We start from the raw sequence: 21,254 nt of genomic DNA on the forward strand, positions 1-21,254 counted from the left end.
ATGGAACATCCCGCAGGACTGATAAATGAGCTTAGAGACTGGCAGATGTTTTTGAGAAGGAAGCCCAACAACACGCTTCCAAGCACATTCATGGATTGTTTCTGCGCAGTAGATGGAGACGAATTTCCATCCATCAAAGTCCTACTCCATATTGGATGCACCCTCCCTGTAGGCTCCTGTGAGGCCGAACGCTCATTTTCTTGCCTGCGTCGTCTGAAGACCTACCTAAGAAATTCCATGAGAGAAAGTCGGATGGCATCTCTGGCCCTCATGAACATACACCATGACTTCACCATATCCGCACATGATGTGTGTGACATTTTCATTCAGAAACACAAGCGCCGTCTATTCCAAAATAGTGTGGCGGGCACAAGGGACAATAATTCCGCGCACCAGTGGGTGGCGCGAGCGTCCAGGTGGGGAACTGAAATGCATGCCCCGCCTTTCGGCCGAGCGGCCACGCCCCGGGGCAAGGCGTGGCCTCGGGACATATATACGGGCTCTAAGCTCGAGCCCGCCCAGTGCTGAAGTGCGAGCTCCGAATAAAGACTCTTGTTGTATCAACGCGTTGTGGCCTACCTCTCTGGCAATCGAGTTGTGTGTGCACAGCACCACACTGGTGACCCCGATTGGTTCAGCCGTTGCTGACCCCCGAACGCGCCATGGCTACCAACGCCGTCGCAATCAAACTCCGGGAGTTTTGGGAAGCGCAAGCTGACGTTTGGTTCGTGCAGGCCGAAGCTCAATTTCAGCTCCGGGGCATCATGGCGGACGGGACCCGGTACTACCACGTGGTCGCCGCCCTCGGGCCCGGCACTGCCGCCCGAGTCGTGTCCATCCTTCGGCGCCCGCCGGCGACAACAAGTACGAGGCGCTCAAACGTCTCCTCCTCGCCATGTTCGGGCTCACGGAGATCGAATGGGCCGACCGCCTCCTGGACCTTCCCGCCCTCGGCGACACACGACCATCCGTCTGGATGGATTTCATGCTGTCTCTGCTTGGAGACCAGCGCCCGGATTTCTTGTTCCACGCACTTTTCCTCCGCCAGCTACCGATACAGGTGCGCCTCACGCTGGCCGGTTCCAACATCACGGAACCCCGCGCCCTGGCCGGAGAGGCCGACAAGTTTTTCGCGGCTTGCGACACGCGGTCGGTTTACGGTGCTGCCGTAGTGGATCCCGGTGCAGAGGCTACAGCGCCCCCGGCTTCCCTCGGGGCCGCTGCTGCGCCCCACCCACTACCGCCGCCACCACCACCGCGGCCACCACCGCCGCAAACCTGGTGCTACTACCATGCCAGGTTCGGCCGCAAGGCTAAAACGTGCCGCCCGCCGTGTACTTTTGACGGGTCGGGAAACGGCCGGGCCGGCGCTCACTGGCGGCCCTGAGCGTCGGCCATTCCGGCAGCCTCCTGTGCATCATGGACACCTTGTCCGGGTGCCGTTTTCTTTGCGACACGGGAGCGCAGGTAAGCGTCCTCCCTGCCTCCACGTCCGACAAGCAAGCCGCGGGCTGGGGCCCCGCTTTGCTTGCCGCCAACGGTACACCCATCCGCACATTCGGGAAGCGTTGCCTCTCACTGCGGTTCGGATGGCAGCGCTTTCAATGGTCGTTCGTTACCGCCAGCGTGCCAATGGCCCTGCTCGGCGCGGACTTCCTATGTGCGCATGGGCTGTTGGACGATATTAAGCGCAGACGTCTTGTCCAGGCCGAAACCTTCAGCTCGCTCGCTTGTTCACTGAGTGGCTCGTTGAGCAGCTCGCTGAGCGGCTCACCGAGCGGCTTGCCAAGCGGCTTGCTGAAAGGTTCCGTCCCGGCGAGGTTATTCTGCACGCTTCCGGCAACGGACGAGTTTACCTGCCTCCTTGCCAGTTTCCCGGCCCTCACGCGGCCCACCTTCTCAGCGGTGGCCGTCAAACACGGGGTGGAGCACCATATCCCCATGGTCGGGCCGCCGGTCTACGCCCGGGCACGCTGACTCGACCCCACGAAGCTCGCCGTGGCGAAAGCGGAGTTCGCCACACTGGAACGGCTGGGGATCGTACGGCACTCCAACAGCGCTTGGGCTTCTCCTCTGCACATTGTGCCAAAGCCCGGCAGAAGATGGCGGCCGTGCGGTGACTACCGCCGGCTCAATGATGCCACCACCCCCGACCGTTACCCGGTCCCGCATATCCAGGACTTTTCCGCCCAGTTGGCAAACACAACCGTGTTCTCCAAGGTGGACCTCATCCGGGGCTACCACCAGGTCCCCGTCCAACCGGACGATGTCCCAAAGACGGCCGTCATCACCCCTTTCGGCCTCTTTGAGTTCCTGCGAATGCCTTTTAGGTTGAAGAATGCGGCCCAGGCGTTCCAACGGCTCATGGACAGCGTCTTGCGCGACTTACCTTTCATCTATGTCTACCTGGATGACATCCTCGTCGCGAGCGCGTCCCGGGAGGAGCACCTGCTCCACCTCCGCACACTTTTCGAACGCCTGGGCCAGCATGGCCTGATCATCAACCCCGCAAAGTGCCGTTTCGGCGTCGCAGCCATCGACTTATTGGGGCACCGCATCACCAGGCACGGGGCCGTCCCTTTACCGGCCAAGGTGGAGGCGGTCAGGGATTTCCCGTGCCCCCGCACGATCAAGGGACTCCAGGAGTTCCTGGGCATGGTAACTTTTTACCACCGCTTCGTGCCTCACGTCACCCAGTTCCTCCGCCCCCTGCACGAGGCCCTCCGGGGCAAGCCGGGCAAAGGTGACATCGCCTGGTCGGAGCCGATGGCCGCGGCGTTTGCGGGCGCAAAGCTGGCCCTGGCCAACGCCACCATGCTGGCGCACCCGGCGCCCGATGCACCGATCGCCCTCACCACCGACGCGTCAGACTACGCGGTGGGTGCGGTGCACGAGCAGTGGGTGCATGGTGCTTGGCAGCCACTTGCGTTTTTTAGCCGGCAGCTTCGCCCGCACGAACGCCGCTACAGCACCTTCGACCGTGAGCTGCTCGGGCTCCACCTGGCGGTCCGACACTTCCGCCATCTGCTCGAAGGCCGCCCGTTCACGGCTTTCGTCGACCACAAGCCCCTTGTGTTCGCGATGGCCAAGGCCGCAGAGCCATGGTCGGCACGGCAGCAGCGACACCTCTCTGCCGTGTCCGAGTACACAACGGACATCCGTCACGTCGCGGGTAAAGACAACCCGGTGGCGGATTGTCTTTCCCGGTCCGTCGCGCACGCGGTCCACCTCGGGATCGACTATGCCCGGATGGCGGAGGACCAGACCGCCGACCCCGGCGTCCAGGCCTTGCGGACCGCCGTCACAGGCCTCCGCGTCACCGAGGTGCCGTTCGACGTCACGGGCGCGGCCCTCCTGTGTGACATCTCCCTCGGCCGGCCTCGCCCCATCGTGCCCGCTGGCTGGCAGCGCCCGGTTTTTGACGCCATCCACGGCCTGTCCCACCCGGGGCACGAAGGCCTCCCAGAAGCTCGTCGCGGCGAAGTTCGTCTGGCATGGCCTCAGGAAGGATGTCCGCGACTGGGCCAGGACGTGCCTCGCATGCCAGCGCGCAAAGGTCCACCACCACACCCAGGCCCCGTTGGCCCCGTTTACGGTGCCCGAGCGTCGGTTCGACCACGTCCACGTCGACTTGGTGGGACCTCTGCCCCCCTCGCGGGGGTTCACCCACCTCCTCACCATGGTGGACCGCACCACACGGTGGCCGGAGGCCGTGCCATTGGCGGCGACGTCTGCGGCTGATGTGGCGCAAGCCTTCATCGCCACTTGGGTTGCCCGATTCGGTGCCCCCTCGGACATCTCGTCCGACCGCGGCCCCCAGTTCACCTCGGAGCTCTGGGGCATGGTGGCGCAAGCTCTGGGGCGCGTCACCTCGGAGCTCTGGGGCGCGTCAAACTGCACCGCAACACAGCCTATCACCCCCAGGCCAATGGCCTGTGCGAGCGCTTTCATCGCTCGATGAAGACCGCGCTCCGGGCCAGCCTCCGCAATGGCAGCTGGGCCGACAGGCTCCCCTGGGTCCTGCTGGGCCTCAGGACGGCGCCCAAGGACGACCTGCGCGCGTCCTCGGCGGAGCTGGTTTTCGAGCAACCACTGCGGGTACCGGGCGAATTTATCCCCGACTCCATGGCTCCTTGGTCCGCGGCGCAACAGCGCTCCACCCTGCAGGAGACCCCCCGGAGGTTCGCCCCGGTGCCGACGCCACACCACGGTTGCCCGTCCTCCCACGTCACCCCGGAGCTTCGCACGGCGGAGTACGTCTTCGTCCGGCACGACGCCCACCGGGCACTGCTACGGCCTCCATATGACGGGCCCTTCCATGTGCTGGAGACCGGGGACAAATATTTCACCGTCGACATCGGCGGTGCCCCGGATCGTATCTCCGTGGACCGCCTCAAGCCGGCCCACCTCGATCTGGACCACCCCCCGCAAGCAGCTCTGCCTCCGCGTCGAGGCCACCCCCCAGCGGTCAGACCCCGGCACCCCCCAGCCCCGCCGTCCCGCTACCCCCCCAGCCCTGCACGCATCGCCAGGGGGCGTTTCGGCCGGGTCATCCAGCTTCCCCGCAAGCTCACCCTTCAGGTGCGCGGGAATTCTGGGGGGGGGGGGGGCGCGTGTGGCGGGCACAAGGGACAATAATTCCGCACACCAGTGGGTGGCGCGAGCGTCCAGGCGGGGAACTGAAATGCATGACCCGCCTTTCGGCCGAGCGGCCACGCCCGAGCGACCACGCTGAGCGGCCACGCAATGCGTGGCCTCGGGACATATATGCGGGCTCTAAGCTCGAGCCCGCCCAGTGCTGAAGTGCGAGCTCTGAATAAAGACTCTTGTTGTATCAACGCGTTGTGGCCTACCTCTCTGGCAATCGAGTCGTGTGTGCACAGCACCACAATAGCATAATTTACGATTAATAAAATAATTCACATTCCGCTGTCCTATTTGACCTCTTTTGTGGGGAGAACTCCCTGCCTTGAGCTTCACAACCTCGGCGCATGGCGGTGTCGGGCTTTGACCAACACACAGTCTGTCATCGCCATCATTTCACACTATGGGAGTGCACAGGTCTTTTATTCTCTTGGAAAGTGTGACGTAACGCACGCGTCATAATTCTGCTTCCGGGTCCAAACACAAAACCACTGGAGCCAAACACCAGCTGGACTCAGTGAGAAAAGTGCTCGGTCATGCCGCAGTGTTGCGTTCCTGAGTGTGTAAATAGATCAGAAACCAACCAAGAACTGTCTTTCTACCGATTTCCTGCTAATGAAAAACAAAGGCTGAAGTGGCTGAAGCTGATAAGGTAAATTAGTTTGTATAATATGGCATAAGCAACCACAGTGTCAGTGTACTGCTGTGTTGTGTACAGACTGCAATACCCAGCAGATACCCAACCACTTGCTCCCCCTCCACCCCATACATATATTCCCTTCAATATCCCTCACGACCCTCCTACACCTCTACCCCCTAAATAATAGGTCATATCAAACCCTCCTCTTCACACACATACAGATGCTTCCCTCTATTCCCACTCCCACACTTATTACCCTCCATCTACACATCCACAATTAATCCCTCTCAGATATTTCATAGTATCCCTCCCCCTACCCACAAATCACCCCTTCCCCCCCCCCCCCTCCTCACAAACACACAAATATTTCCCTGTACATATTCCCCCACCACACACCCCTCCATACACACCCTCTTCTTACTCACAAAACAATCATTCAGTATTTACTACTGGACTAACATAAACTTTGTTTTTTTCAGACGCAAAGATTTCATCCCCACTTGCAACTCTCGAGTGTGCAGCTGGCACTTCTCCAATGGAAAGGATGAGGGACCATCACGGTTTTCATGGAACTCGGACAAGACCTTCAACTTTCCTAATCCTGAACCGAAAACTCATGTGCGACGTCGGAAACGCAACAGCTGTTGGAGAACTCTGTGGATGAGAATGAAGACGATGCAGTCCAAGGTCTCTTGGTTCTAGCAGATGCTGCTGCGAGCACAGTGAACAGTACAAGTTCTGTAACTGCTGGTGAGACTATTTTACAAATAGAAAAGGACATGCTGATCAAGGAAAATGAAACCCTGAAAAAAGAACTTGAGAGACAGAAACAAACATTTTCCTTCAAACAAATAGAAAATGATGCTGATAAAGTTCAGTACTATACAGGTTTGCCAGATGTCGCCACTGTGAGATTCCTGGAACAGTTACTGGGGAGATTTGAACTGACCTACCACAGCACCTGGACAGTACAGATGTTGGCACTTGTTGACCAATTGCTGTTGACCCTAATGAAGCTGAGACTCAACTTGGGCAATTTAGATCTGGCAACCAGATTTAACTGTGGTACTGCCACTGTGACCAACATCTTCACTACAGTTGTGGGCACGCTCTATGACACTCTGTATGTTGGGATGATGGAGAACAACATCCCTTCCATAGCCAAAAATCAGAAGTGTCTTCCATCTTGTTGTCTTCCGTTTCCGAACTGTAGAATTATCTTCGATTGTACCGAAATAGCAGCGTCGAACACAGAAAAACTGGACACCCAGTGTCATCTGTACAGTCAGTACAAGGGCAGAACAACACTCAAGTCACTGATTGGTGTTGCTCCGAATGGCGTGATGACTTTCGCCAGTGACCTCTATGGTGGGAGTGCTTCAGACAAAGCAATAACTTCAGACTGTGGAATCCTCAAGCAACTGCATCCAGGTGATATGATTCTCGCCGACAAAGGGTTCACCATCCGAGACATTCTTCCACAAGGAGAACATTCCAGCATTTCTCGTTGTTGTTCACCAATTCACCCAAGAAGAGGTCGTTAATAACAGACAAATTTCTGTTGTTAGAATTCATGTTGAAAGGTCAATTCAAAGACTCAAACTGTTCACAATTTTAGATCGGAAACCATACCAGTTTAAGAAAAATGTCAACAAGATCCTGAAAGTTTGTGTATGTTTGACAAATCTGCAGACTCCAATTCTACGCAAAATTCAAGATAAAATTTGATTGTTACATAACGATATTTATTGTTGTTTAATACTTTTGCAAAACATAGAAATATCTTCAATATCATATTCATGTCGTGAACAATAGTGAAATTAAGAGAGAAAAAAAATAGTTTATGAATTTTGTGGGGCGATCACATGTTCTTGAGAAAGTAAATTGGTGTTTCCAACAATCCCTTACAGATCAGCCAGACATATTGTTTTATGCAACATCTTTACGTCAAAATATATGGTCGTTCATGCTTTGAAAGCTCAAACACATATTCTATGGTGTGTATGTACAGTTTAATCAAACAAAGTAAAATTTGATCCAAAATTTTGTAGATTTTGTTTGGTTCAAAAATTTAAAACAAAATTGCTGCTTTTGGAAATTACTCGAAAATTTTTAGTGGTAAAAAATGGCTGTTGCCAGCCATATTGTGAATGTCGTGTAGCTCTGTCACAGTGTGTGTGAACATAACTTGTAATGAGTGGAACAGTTATCAAGCAAAATTAATTGGATTAGAGCCCACAGGCCTCGTCCTATGTGTGGGATCTGGGGCCCCCAGAAACCAAATATTTCTAAATCCTTTGTGATGCATTCTGATATATACAGTTGTTACGTGCTCCTCCCCGACCCCCTGGTCACGGTGTACCTCCGAGCCCCGAGAGGAGTCACGGCAGAAAAATGTGTTATTCTGTGTGTCAAAGATCAATGGAGAAGCCACCCCAATTGTTACTCACAAACAAATATTGTATTGAGATCACATAAGAATAACGGTACAACAACAATAGTATTCAAAAGTGCAATCAATATGTCCTATGATGGTACCATCAGTTTTGCAATATATAACTCACTGTGCTCCAAGTGAGTGTAACAAGAACCTTACCCAATGTCTCTTATTCCCGGCTCCAAGACGAAGTTGATTCGCTCCAGCGATCGCTAGAACGATGTCCAAACGACCAGAATCCCGTGCGGATGGCCAGGGCAGTCACACAGCCGAAGCTGTACAAAGGCGCCCTCAAGGCGACTGGGAAATCCAAAGGCGCCCTACAGGCAACCGAGAGATCACACCCTCGGGTATGGACGAATTAGCCTTCAAAATTCCGCGTCACACACACGCCCCAGATCGACGTCTGAATGCAGGGAGAATTGTCGAAAAGAAACGAAACCGCTAGCAAAGCACAAATCCTGCACGAGTCAAAATGGCCGACGACCCGGTCTCGTGGCGCATGGCACGGCGATGATTCTCTCCTGAATCGATCGCAAAACCTGACATGCAGGTTGACCGGTCACAGCGATGACAACTCCGTCGTAGGAATTCCTCTCCCGGAAACCCGAAAGTTCGCGAGTGACTCTGGCTCGCCAACGTTCGCTTCAGAACCCGGAGGAACTCGGCTTTCTTGTCCGACTCATTCGCTCCGCCATTTTTTCTCCTCTTCCTCGTCGTCTTCCGGTTCCCGATCCGGTTTCATTTTTAAAACATTCCTTTTACCTTTTGACAATAATAATTGCTATTTCCCTCAAACAACAATAATAATAATACATGGAAAGAGAAATGTCTCAAGTGGATGAAAGCCACCACAACGGAAGTGACGAATCCGTAACACAGTATAGCAGAACACATTATTTCAGCTTCAAATTACTAGTATGTGTTTTTTTTTACTGTTATTTATAAAGTTGTTCATACTGTTGTTAATTCAAAACACAAAATGGACTGGAGCACTGGTCCACCTTTTGTATTCAGTCAGGTGGATCTGAGCAAAAACAAGTGGATATTGTACAGTGATCCAATGCTTTTCACACACACTGCTGGCAGCTGTCACAGCAACATTCTATAGTGGTGGATGGACCTCGACTAAACCATACTATTCCAGGCGTTATAATTCCAGGCGTACAGGGAAAATTGATATTACCTCAGCTGGTTCAGCAGATAAAATCCACTGCATGCCAGTAAAGCGGCCATGCTTAGTCAGCTGTTCAGCGGCCCATTCCTTGTCCTCAGCAGCCACAGGTCTTTTAATACCACCTGTAAAAACATAATACCTACATGTAAAGGTAATTAAAACAATAATAATTGCAGTATAATATGGTGAGGTTTGTAAATCAATAAATCAAAAGTACCTATAGTAGTTGGTGCCATCTCTGACACCCTCTTTGCCACTATCTCTTTCTCCTTCACTGCCTTGGGTCTTGACCACTTACACTCCATGTCAGTTCTGGTTATGTTTTTCTCCACCCAGATCAGGGGGGCTGCCATGTGATGGCATTTCCCTTTGCCTATAGGGCATTGACGAGTGGCTGGAAACCATTTGATTTTCCACCTGCAACTGTACAAAAGTTACATATAGATAATTGCCATTTATAGAGATCAATTACAGTAAAGTATATATTTCCACATAACTGGTGCATAAATAGATATGTTTTGTTAAGAAGCAGTTAACACCCTCGTCAATTAGTCACAGGACAAGGTTTATCAAAGAGAAAAAGAACACAATGTTAATCCATTTGGCTTCTCATCCAAATTGTCCCTCCCGAAGTTCCTGATATGAATTGATGACATCCGAGGTGTAATTGCAACAGGCTGGTAACTATTTTTTTTAGATACGGCTTAGATAGTGCTCTCACACAGTGGATGATATTGTGCTAATTGAATCATTGCTACGTTCTGCTCCCAGCTACAATCAACAGGTGTCAGCACTATTCATGCAACCACCCAGGAGATGCTGCCACCTATAAATGAGTGATTGATACTCCACCAGCCAAATGTCAGAACCAGGCTTGCCCACGTGTAAACAAACTTACCTCCACCCTGTAAAATTTCTTCTTCATTGAAGCCTGCACAGTTCCCTGTATGGCTCCTCCTGTTTGGACATTCACTGCACTGACACGGTTGGATATTATACGAGTTTAATCCCTTTTTCACGCGTTCGGGGTCAAAAGAAAAGAAGTTGGTCAGAGTGAAAAGTGTCACAGGCTCCATTTTCGTGTTTGAACCCGGAAGCGGAATTATGACGTGGCGCGTCACGTCACGGCTTACCAAGAGGATAACTACGAGTGAGCCCGTTGGTCCAAATGGACCAAATTTTCATCGGCTTTCATGGCCTTGCAGCAAACTTGCCTGCTATAGTGCTTGAGTTGGAATAAATGCTTTGTAAAATATTATCATTGTTTTTGTTATTTATTTAGTAATGAGAATGGCGTGCCATGGAAGGACCTATTAAGCTGCTCTATACACCTTAACATGGCGTGCGTTTAGAAACATGGGAATTCTTCTGGATTCTTTGTAGTTAATTAGCCAAATTAACTCAGGAGATCATAACAATCATTTCGCGAGAACTACACAAATCAGAAATTCCATATCAGAAAGTTCCAGTGGAACTACACAAAAAACATGCCACACGCATGCACACACACAGACACACACACGCAAACACACACCCCCACACACACACGCACACACACACCTACAAAATTCATCAATTATTTATAGCAGAAGGAACAGCTGGGCAAGTCGTTTCAGCAGTTCCTCTATCTGACCATTAGTCATCGCGACTCTGCTGGACTGTTGGACCAGGGAAGAACACAAGGAACTGCAGAAACGTCCAAGAACGCACGAACGCACGTTTCTGAGGATAATTTTTTTTAAACTTCCTGGGGGAGGACCACCAGACCCGTCTTCACCTCCCCCAGAATGTTTATGTATATGTAAATACTCGTACCCGACTGCAAAGCCGCAATGAGCCGGCGAAGCCAAAGCCTCTTGCCACTATTTTACCCATCACTATGGCATCAGTAGGTTAGGTAGTTGGTAGTAGGTAGGTGTAGTAGGTACCCTACCGAGTTCAAAATGACACCATTTGCATTCTGGATGAGATTAAAATTTATAAAATTTCCTTCTTGATTAATTCGGTGAATTCCGTCTCAACTTCGGATATTTCCGGCCGTGAAAAACGATCCCCTACAGCCGCGAGATTTCTAGAAAATAATTCTTCGTCAATTTTAGAATACTAGGGCATTGCCCGTACTATATCTATATCTAAAATTATATCCCCCCCCCCCCCCCCCCTCTATTTACATGAAATGGTTTGGTCCAAAGCGAACGGCTTGCGAGTACGGTGACAATCCCCCCCCTCTATTTACATGCAATGGTTTGGTCCAAAGCGAACGGCTTCCGGAGTTTGGTAAAGAAATCGCCATCGCGTGCACAAACGCGCAGGAAAGCGAATGAATCGCAAATTCGGTTTTATTAGTTTTAAAACATAGTTTAACGCCAACATAGTTTGCAAACGTGAAATAAATGAATACGCTCTCAAATGTGCCATCCGAGGCAGAGTGTGTCCTCCACGTTCGGCACACGCGATCGTTCGCTGCTCTCTGATTGGTTGAATCGTTTTTTGGACATAGCTCGGTAAGTAATTGTCCGATTAATATGAAACCTTGAAAAGGCACATCCTCGGGTCCCCAGCAATATACCTGGCAAGTTTCAAGTATATCGGACCGGTAGTTGTCGAGAAACAGCGGTCACAGACAAACAAACAAACGTACAGACGTACAGAGATTACTGGAATTATAGATAGACTAGGGCATGCCCGTACTATATCTATATCTAAAATTATATCCCCCCCCTCTATTTACATGAAATGGTTTGGTCCAAAGCGAACGGCTTGCGAGTGGTGACAATCCCCCCCCCTCTATTTACATGCAATGGTTTGGTCCAAAGCGAACGGCTTCCGGAGTTTGGTAAAGAAATCGCCATCGCGTGCACAAACGCGCAGGAAAGCGAATGAAACGCAAATTCGTTTTTATTAGTTGTAAAACATAGTTTAACGCCAACATAGTTTGCAAACGTGAAATAAATGAATACGCTCTCAAATGTGCCATCCGAGGCAGAGTGTGCCCGCCACGTTCGGCACACGCGATCGTTCGCTGCTCTCTGATTGGTTGAATCGTTTTTTGGACATAGCTCGGTAAGTAATTGTCCGATTAATATGAAACCTTGAAAAGGCACATCCTCGGGTCCCCAGCAATATACCTGGCAAGTTAAAAGTATATCGGACCCGTGGTTGTCGAGAAACAGCGGTCACAGACAAACAAACAAACGTACAGACAGACAGACAGAGATTACTGGAATTATAGATAGATTTAACACCGTTTTCAGCCTCCATAATCTGGTTTTTCAACATAATACGTACGCGTTCATTGACAACACCGGCTTCGCCGGCTATTATATACAGTATATATATATATATATATATAATTACACACACGAGTATATGACTGGATGTGTATATTATAGGCTACTTGAGGGCGATGCGTTCCTTGTGACGTCTTTGTGCATTTAAATCCCGCGGGTGGGGCACGTGCAGATCGAGGGAACCTTCACGGCGTCGTTCGTCCTCGGGTGTTAGTTGAGGGAGGGATTTCAGCGCACGCGTCCGCTCCGTGCTTCTCGTACGTGACGTGCACGTCCCACGCTGTGAGCAGCACGACCGACCCGTGCGTCACTGGGCCGCGTTCGGTGAGAATCGAGGTCATCAGGTGAGCCCGAGACTCGCTCATCGAGCTGATGACACGAATGGTGATGCTTCGGACACCGAGAGGTTAAAACGTGTGAACGGACGTGCGTATGTGGCTTTTGCTTACTCGGACACGTCCACATGGTACGAGATGCCGTCCCTGAGTGTAAAACCTATCCCAATTCACCTTTAAGTCATCGACCGCGTTTTATAGGAGCCTCGACCTCACCTATTAGCGTGCGGAGACCGTTGCCACTGCGTGGGCAGGAGACGTCGCATTTGGCATCCCGTCAAGTGGAAGAGACAAACCAGAGGTCTGTAAGTTCCGCTCGTGTGGTCTCCTTCCTCACTTATTGATATTTACCTGTTGTCTCCCTGCAGGAAGAAACCAGAGAGCACCAGAGTAACCTGTGTCGTTCCAGAGATCCTGCAGTGGATTATTTGACCGAAACACCGCTCCTCACCCAAGAGGAACCCTTCAGGGAAGGTTTGAAGCGTTTTACGCCAAACGTAGTCCTTCCTCCAGCCTTGGACATCTTGGTGCAATGTTGCTCTGCATTCGCTGAGCGAACTCTCCCACTAAGATCTATTTGGTGCAGAGCGATGCCAAGCCACGGGACCTCCTTGACTCGATGTATGTATGGTACGTAGCCGCCATATCCTGCTTCGCAAGTCAGCAGGGGTCATTTTGAGGAGAACGCGTGATGCTCATGGAGGTGTTCGCCAAAAACAAAATGAGTCCAGCAGATGCTTTGGGAGCACCGCGCAATCTGAAGTGACAGGAAGCGAGCTTGCGGGCGATACACTTTGTTTGTGAAGGTCTTTAAAGGGCTAAATACTCGGTCCCTACTGCGTCGGTGAGGGATCGTCGTCTCACATGGCCTCGGTGTCCAAGAGCAAGGCGTTCCATTGGGAGATTCTCCCTGCGCTGCCCACACGCCGAGTGTACTGTACGCTCGTGGCTTGTGGAGACCTACTGTACGTCTTAGGAGGTTGTGATGCTGTGGGAAACCCTTTGGACTGTGTTGAAGCATGGCCGCTGGAAGGGGGTCGCACCTGGGAAAGGCTGCCCCCGATGCCGACTGCTCGAGCCGGCGTGGGCGCGGTGGCGATGGGGAAGCTGGTGTTTGCCCTGGGTGGCGTCGGGTTGTACCACCGTCCTGTTCCAGCAGTTGAAGCTTACGGTGCTGACCATAAATGCTGGAGCAGTCGCTCACAAATACCGGAGGCCATCATGGGCATGGCGATTGCTGTGAGAGGTAGGACCTTTTTCGATGATCTTCATGGGCATGTGGATGACGTGTTGCAGTAATATTTATAATATTGTCTTCATGGTAAACCTATCAAAGTCCGATCACTACATTACAACTTTGGTGGTCTTCAACAAACCGATGTCCAAAACCTTGAAGTTCCAAAGTCAAAGGGCATGCCATCAAAAAGCTTCACCAGCAACTGTCTTCAGCCTGGGTTTCGGTGAGACGATGATAACAGGAAGGACTATCCCATGGAATCAGTGTTTCATGTGGGTCCGCACCAACATATGGTATCTCAAGACAGGAGACGATTACTAATTATAGGGCTGTCACTCTCCCACCTGTGGCAGATTGTGGGCTGTCTGCTTTGTACAAGCGTATGTCTGGCCTTTATCCTCCTGCCCTCACCTACCTCCACCATTCCCAGGCATCACAGGTCACACGCGTTCCTCAGGGAACCTTCACCTGGTGATCTTGCCAAAGTCCAGACTGGTTTCCCACCTGCATTCATTTGTCCTCATTCTCCGAATTGTGGATCACTTCCTCCACGACCCTCAATTACATCCATTATGTATGTTACGTCTATGGGGGACTAAGGCCTGTCTGTTATGTTATGTTTTCACCTCTGTTTGTCTGCGAACAGTATATCTCGAAATGTTGTGGACAGATTCAGACAAAACCTGGTGGACAGGTTGGGTGTGTGACAAGAAAGAATGGATTCAATTTTGGTGAACATCCAAATTAGATCCGGAAAAGAGAATTTGTTAATTGGTCCTTTGCCATTGAGAGATAGGGCCAAAAACGGTATATAGGGGAATATCTCAAAGTTATGGATGGATTATCACAAAACTCGTTGAATGAGTTACGTAGTTGACAAGAACAAACCGATTCGATTTTGGTTCAGATCTGAATCCAGATCCGATATCGTTTGTGTTATTCCTCTTTTCCTCGTTGTGTATCTCCATCCCCCACATGCTTTGCTAGTTTGTGAATCTGCTACCCCTATCGGCTCCTGCATGAGCCTGGGCCCTTCCAGTATATATATAAAAAACAAAGATGTTAAAATATATATATATATATATATATATATATATATATATACAGACTTGGCATTTAATATGGAATATTCTTTTTGTGGGGGTGAACTTACTTTTCAAGATGACTTAGAACCAAAAGTTAATTGGAATTATGTTGAAATTATTCTAGATTTTGTTAATGTGACCTTTAAAAGAAACAAAAACCACATTTGACATTTCGAAGCAAATAAATTGATCCTTGAAAGTGATGTAAACTGATATCGAACTCAATTCACGGACAGTACTCTGTTTAACTTCTGTATGTTTTCCAGAAGTATCTCTTTATTTTGCACATTAGCCAATTTTTTTTTCCAACAAAAACAAAAGCTAAATTATGACTGGGATTGCGGACAGTAAAATTACAGTTCAGTACTTCGTGTAAGCCCCACGAGCATTCAGGAGAGCACGTACACATCGTGGCATGCTGTTCACGAGATTTGCCAAGGTTTGGACAGGAATCGCTTGCCATGCAGTGACAATAGCCTGCTGCAATTCACGCACAGAGGGAGGCTGCTGGTCCAAGTTGTCGTTTTGACGCGTTAATTCTGCCCACAAGTTCTCTATCGGATTCATATCCGGGGACATGGCAGGCCACTCCATATGCTCTACACCACGGTCAGCAAGAAAGTGTTGGATCATGCGAGCATGATGAGGCCGTGCATTGTCATCTTGGAAGACAAAGTTTCCTCGAAAGGCTGCACGAGCAAATGGAAGCAATGTTTCTTCCAGAATGACCCTGTACTTGAACTGGTTCAGGTTTCCATTCAGAACAACCAGGTCAGTTTTGCCCCCTGCATGAAAAGCAGCCCAAACGGTCACCCCACCACCTCCAGCTTGGACTCTTGGCACTATACAATCTTCGTTGTGGGCTTCATGCACTTGGCTGCGCACTCGGACGCGGCCATCTTGACGATAGACCAGAAATCTAGACTCGTCACTGAAGGTCACGTGATTCCAGTGTCCTGGCTGCCATTGACGGTGCTCTCTGGCCCACTGCAATCGGCGCTGGCTGTGTTGTCTAGTCAGGCGTGGCTTTCTCAGGGGATGCCTGGCACGATAGCCTGCTTGAACCAGTCGTTGGTTGACTAGCCTTCTGGATACAGGCACATTTGTCAGTTGCTGCCACTCAGCCCTAAGCCGATTAGCTGACTTGGTACGGCCATTGCAGACTAACCGGTGCTGCTGGCGATCATCTCTCCTTGTGGTTCTGCGTGGACGTCCTGGCCTCGGTATTGGAGTAGGGACACCCCTCTGAGCATTTCGTTTCAGGATCTTTGACACCTGACCTTGAGTGATGCCATACTGCCGAGCAATAGCACGCTGTTTCATGTCAGAATTTCGTAAAGCCACCACTCCATGACAAACAGCATTGTCAAGTTGACGGACCATCTCCAGAGGAAGCGGCAATAACTTTTGTAGACGTGCAGCAGTTGTTTTCCACGAATACAGAACGCAACAACCCTTATATACCCGATTGTGAAGGCAATCGTCAAATGTACCTGTCCTTACATTTTGTCATGCCACCTGTGATATAATCCTGTTATTGACTTCTTGCTGCGAAAGACAATCAGTGACATGGTTCTTTCAACAGACATCACCGAAGGGTGAAAGAAACTCACCAGATTGATATACTGAGTTCAGAAAGTAAACCTAAGTCAAGAAAAAAAAAATTCCATATTAAATGCCAAGTCTGTATATACAAAAAAAAAAAAAAAGATTCCATGACAATTTGGCACCAATATTGGTGTAGTGATTGAGTTGTAGAGCTATCCCTAAACTTACCTGTACTGGGCAGTCGGGTCTAACCGCCTCTTCTGATGAAGTACATGGGGGACACAATGGGAGTAATTGCTGGAGTACGTCGAAGATGGATGTCTTCATGGTGAGTTCCCTTTGGTGATTGAGAGAATCAATGTGGATTTATTGTGGATGTACGAGTGTGGTGAATCACAGCACTCGTCTCGAGTGTGAGACATCTTGAGATCTAACCATGTTGTGACAGGAGAATATTTTAAACTTTTTTTTTTTTTTTTTAAATAGTTTGTTGTGACTGTTACCTTGTTGGAAAATCTCCTCCAGTGAATAGTGACACCTCCATTGCCGCACCATGTGGTTTGCCCTACGCGTTGGGTATACGACTACCGGTAGGTGAATGTGCTTCCATTTGTGAGTTATGTTAGCCAAGCCAAGAACACAATTATTTATATATATATATTTCTTTATTTCCTTCGTGTGCAGAACATGACTGGTGGTAGCATCATGTTCTGGGAACAGAAGAAGAAGAAGGGGGAGAAGGTGGATGTTTGTGTGTGTGTGTGGGGTGCGTGGCTCTGGCTGATGCAGTGCCACTGTAGGTAAAAGGTTGAAGCTTCGCAAGAGTTTGTAATTTATTATAACTTCCACTAAGGAATACTAGCAGATGGGCCACTCGGTTTAATATCCACCGAGTAGACGACACATTGATGATTCGCCCTGCCTGCAAAACACCAGGATGGCAGTTTATAGCTCGGTCGGGATTCAAGCCCAGGGTAGAGAGCTCCGAGGCGAGTGTGCATGCCTCGAGCTTTGAGATGTATTCGATTTAATTTTCTTAATGTTTCTGTAGACCGAGAGGTTTTCAACACATTTTAAATATCCAAACTTAATCCATCAGACGGGATGTAAAGGTACAATGAACAATGTCAAAAGTTCCTTTTGTGGGGAATTTCTGTCATTCAACTACCCAATAGAAAAGAGGGCTGAAAATAGATTTGCTATAATTGGTTTATAATTAGTGGGGCCAATTGGCGGTTACAGTTCAGGAAGAATCCCAATGAGGTAAGATAATGAACCTCTTAGCTTGGCCTGCACAGGGAATTTGTAATTTGTCCATCATGGTGCCATGGTAGCAACTCCAAGCGCTCCTTGTGGGCCCAGTAATATTTCATGCATGCTCAAAAACAGATGTCACATTCACCTCTAAGCTATCTAGCCTGGGTTTGAATCCCGCCCAGCTATAAACTGCCATCCTGGTGTTTCACCTGCAGGGCGATTCATAAATGTGTGTGTCGTCCCTCGGGTGGGTGTTAAATGGATGGCCCATCTGCCGGCATTAGTTAGTGGACGCTAAAGTTCCCACGGTGTCCTTTGTGAAGAATAGGCGAGCTATCGCCAGCACCCTGAACAAATTATGATAACCAAAATGTTATGTTATAACATAACCCCCCCCCCCCCCCACCCCCCCTCCCCTTCCCACACCTCCTGCCCCCAAGCCCTCTCCCTCCCACACTTCTCCCTGCTCTCCAATGTTGTGGTTGTGTGCTTCCCCATCTTGTCTTCCGCTCCCTCTTTTTGTATATTTTGTTTGTCTGGTTGATTTGTTTGTGAAATAAATGTTAGCTCTTTCACGAGCCTCGATTCAGTATACAAAAAAAAAAAAAAAAAAAAAAGTAGAAATACAATGAATGCTGTTAGATGGTTCCACAAAAATAATGACAGTATTTGATTACCTCCGCCACCAAAAGTGGAAGGAGGTTATGTTTCCACCAACATCTGTTTGTCTGTAAGCAGGATATGTTAAAACGTTGTGGACGGATTTGGATGAAATTTAGTCGACATGTTGAGTGTGTGACATGGACGAATTGATTCAACTTTGGTGAAGATCCGGATCCGGATACAATAATTTTTAAGTGATCCTTCACCATTGAGAGATTGGGCCGAAAACGATATGTAGTATTGTAGCACGACATCTCACACAGTTGTTTACAGATTTGGATGAAATTTAGTGGACATGTTGAGTGTTTGACATGGACGAATTGATTCAACTTTGGTGAAGATCCGCATCAGGATACTAGAATTTTAAAAGTGATCCTTGAGACATGGGGCCGAAAAGGATATCTAGCACGACATCTCACAAAGTTGTTTACAGATTTGGATGAAATTTAGTGGACATGTTGGGTGTGTGACATGGATGAATTTATTCAACTTTGGTGAAGATCCGCATAAGGATACTAGAATTTTATAGTGATCCTTGAGAGATTGGGCCGAAAAGGATATCTAGCACGACATCTCACAAAGTTGTTTACAGATTTGGATGAAATTTAGTGGACATGTTGGGTGTGTGACATGGATGAATTTATTCAACTTTGGTGAAGATCCGCATCAGGATACTAGAATTTTAAAAGTGATCCTTGAGACATGGGGCCGAAAAGGATATCTAGCACGACATCTCACAAAGTTGTTTACAGATTTGGATGAAATTTAGTGGACATGTTGGGTGTGTGACATGGTTGAATTTATTCAACTTTGGTGAAGATCCCGATCCCGATACTAGAATTTTGAAAGTGATTCTTCACCATTGAGAGATTGGGCCGAAAACGATATATGGCATGATATCTCACAAAGTTGTGGACAAGTTATGACAAAACCTGGTGGATGAGTTGGCTAGGTGACAAGAACAAGCCGATTCGATTTTGGTTCAGGTCCGGATCCAGATCTGGCCTATCAGTGGGATACAAAACGTAAACTGTTCAACCTGGCGGAGGTATGCACCCTACCGAGTGCGCTTCTAGTTAACTATTTAATGACATTAGACTGTTTCCTTGTTGTATCATCGGTTGCACTATGATTCAAACAATAAGAATTTGTGTAATTACTGCTAGGATTTTGTTCTAAAACAAAACGATCTTCAGTTTCATCCACCAATGGCTATTTTCGTTTTGCTTTTGCCCTTTCGTTCTGGGGGACTATAAAGGATTGCTCAAACCATTGAGATTATTTGGAGACAGACACACCGTCACTCAGAGCAATCCTTGAAATTTCAGTAAATTTGATAATTCCTGAACATCTAGCGATTGCATTGTTCATCAAGATTCAATGATGAATTTGTCCTGCTGGTTGCTTCATTACTGATTTGATGAACATCCCTCCGAAGGATGGCATACTCGTTGAAGCAAATCCCCCGCATGCGTGGCCCAGGTTTACCAGTTTATAGTTTGTTCAGGAATCGAGTCCAAACAAGACGGCTCAAAGGTGAGTATGAAATTCCATCACATACTGGGCTGTGCTGTCAGTCCAGACTCCCACATGATATTTCACATCACCTTCCTCTGTGTGAGTGTCTCATCGCCTGCTTGTACGTCCTTAGCCTGACGGATCATGATTCTCGATTTATACAAACCTGCAGCCATTTCCAGCTTTCAGAACACCAGAGACTTCCCGAAGATTGGAAGCCACTATATTTGTCTGGTTACAGTAATTCATCACAGGCCTGAAGCTGATCATGTCTGCAGCCGCTGTAATTCTAGCATATGGGCTTAATACGCTCTTTTCAGGCCAACTACACTGGCTATGATCCATGTTTAACAGCGGCCATGTGGAATGCAGCACATGAGCGGAAATCTTTCCATAAAAGGGATCTTGGAAATATAACTAATATTAACAGTAATTTTGCTTCCACAATATCTGAAGGGGAAGCGATTAGGCCCATAATGCTGCCATAGCTACACCCCATTAACTGAAAACATTAGCTTAAGTATATTGTATCCATTAACCCCAATCTTACCATTAATTTAATCAGACTTGAAATCCATATTCCTTGATAACCAACATAACTACCTATTTCAGGGCTGAGCTATGAATTTATCCAGGCCACAAAGTCAATACATTGTCTGAATAGTTTCCGACACTTCCCACCAATTTCTTCACCTTCACCTTCATTTCAGGCTTTGCCCGACAGAACACCTACCTTCCAGAAAAAAATTGATGTGGCCTCCGACTATCAACCCGATGTGTCACAGGCAGGCTGATGCTTGGTGGAGTAATTCATTGCTTGCAGGTAGTTCAATTCAAAGAAACATTTATTTCCATAGTTGCCAAAGTAGAGTCAAACAAAAATATACAAAAGTAATACTTCGGAACTTTAAAAACTCAGAAGGATACAATCGAGATAATATATAGGGATTCAAATATGGAGGCACATTCAGAAGCCAAGGATTGTATTGATATGCCCATGGACTAACAATATAAATGAGAAACGATGAATCAGATTAAGATACCAAATGGTGAAAAATGAAGGAAAAATAGTCAAAAATACATTGAATAACAATAACAATAGTAAACAAATAAAAAAGAATTAAATAACAATAAGGCAAGACTTGCGAAAGTGAATAATAAATCAACATGGAGAAGGAAACTAACAATAATACAAGTCTTCAGTTGTCATACCCTTCCTCCCGTCCATGGTACACGGAATCTTGTGGTGAGGCTGTTGCCCAGAAACAACTTGCTTTCGTCTCCTGGAAAGCAAATCCAACGGAAGGAAATCTCATTTCCTTTCACAAAGCCCGAAACAAGTGTGTGTCCACCCTCAGGAGAGCCAGGAAACAATATCTCTCCGTTCTCAAGACCGAACTCTCTTATCTGTCTCCCTCTTCCA

General features: G+C 48.6%; 1 protein-coding gene and 1 pseudogene across 1 annotated transcript in view; both read left to right on the forward strand.

Moving 5' to 3' along the window:
• The first annotated feature begins 5,152 nt into the window (after window positions 1-5,152).
• LOC137416806 (uncharacterized) lies at window positions 5,153-7,012 on the forward strand (annotated as a pseudogene).
• A 6,232-nt stretch (window positions 7,013-13,244) lies between these two features.
• Window positions 13,245-21,254, forward strand: part of KLHDC8A (kelch domain containing 8A) — a 42,883-nt gene continuing 34,873 nt past the window's right edge. Inside the window, exon 1 of the mRNA XM_068102456.1 lies at window positions 13,245-13,769. Coding sequence (XP_067958557.1) covers window positions 13,388-13,769 — 382 coding nt within the window. The 5' untranslated portion in view covers window positions 13,245-13,387. The remainder of the gene's footprint in view (window positions 13,770-21,254) is intronic.

Source organism: Myxine glutinosa, chromosome 11 (genome assembly GCF_964187855.1).
Source record: "Myxine glutinosa chromosome 11, kmMyxGlut1.1, whole genome shotgun sequence".
In the NCBI taxonomy this organism is placed as follows: Eukaryota; Metazoa; Chordata; class Myxini; order Myxiniformes; family Myxinidae; genus Myxine; species Myxine glutinosa.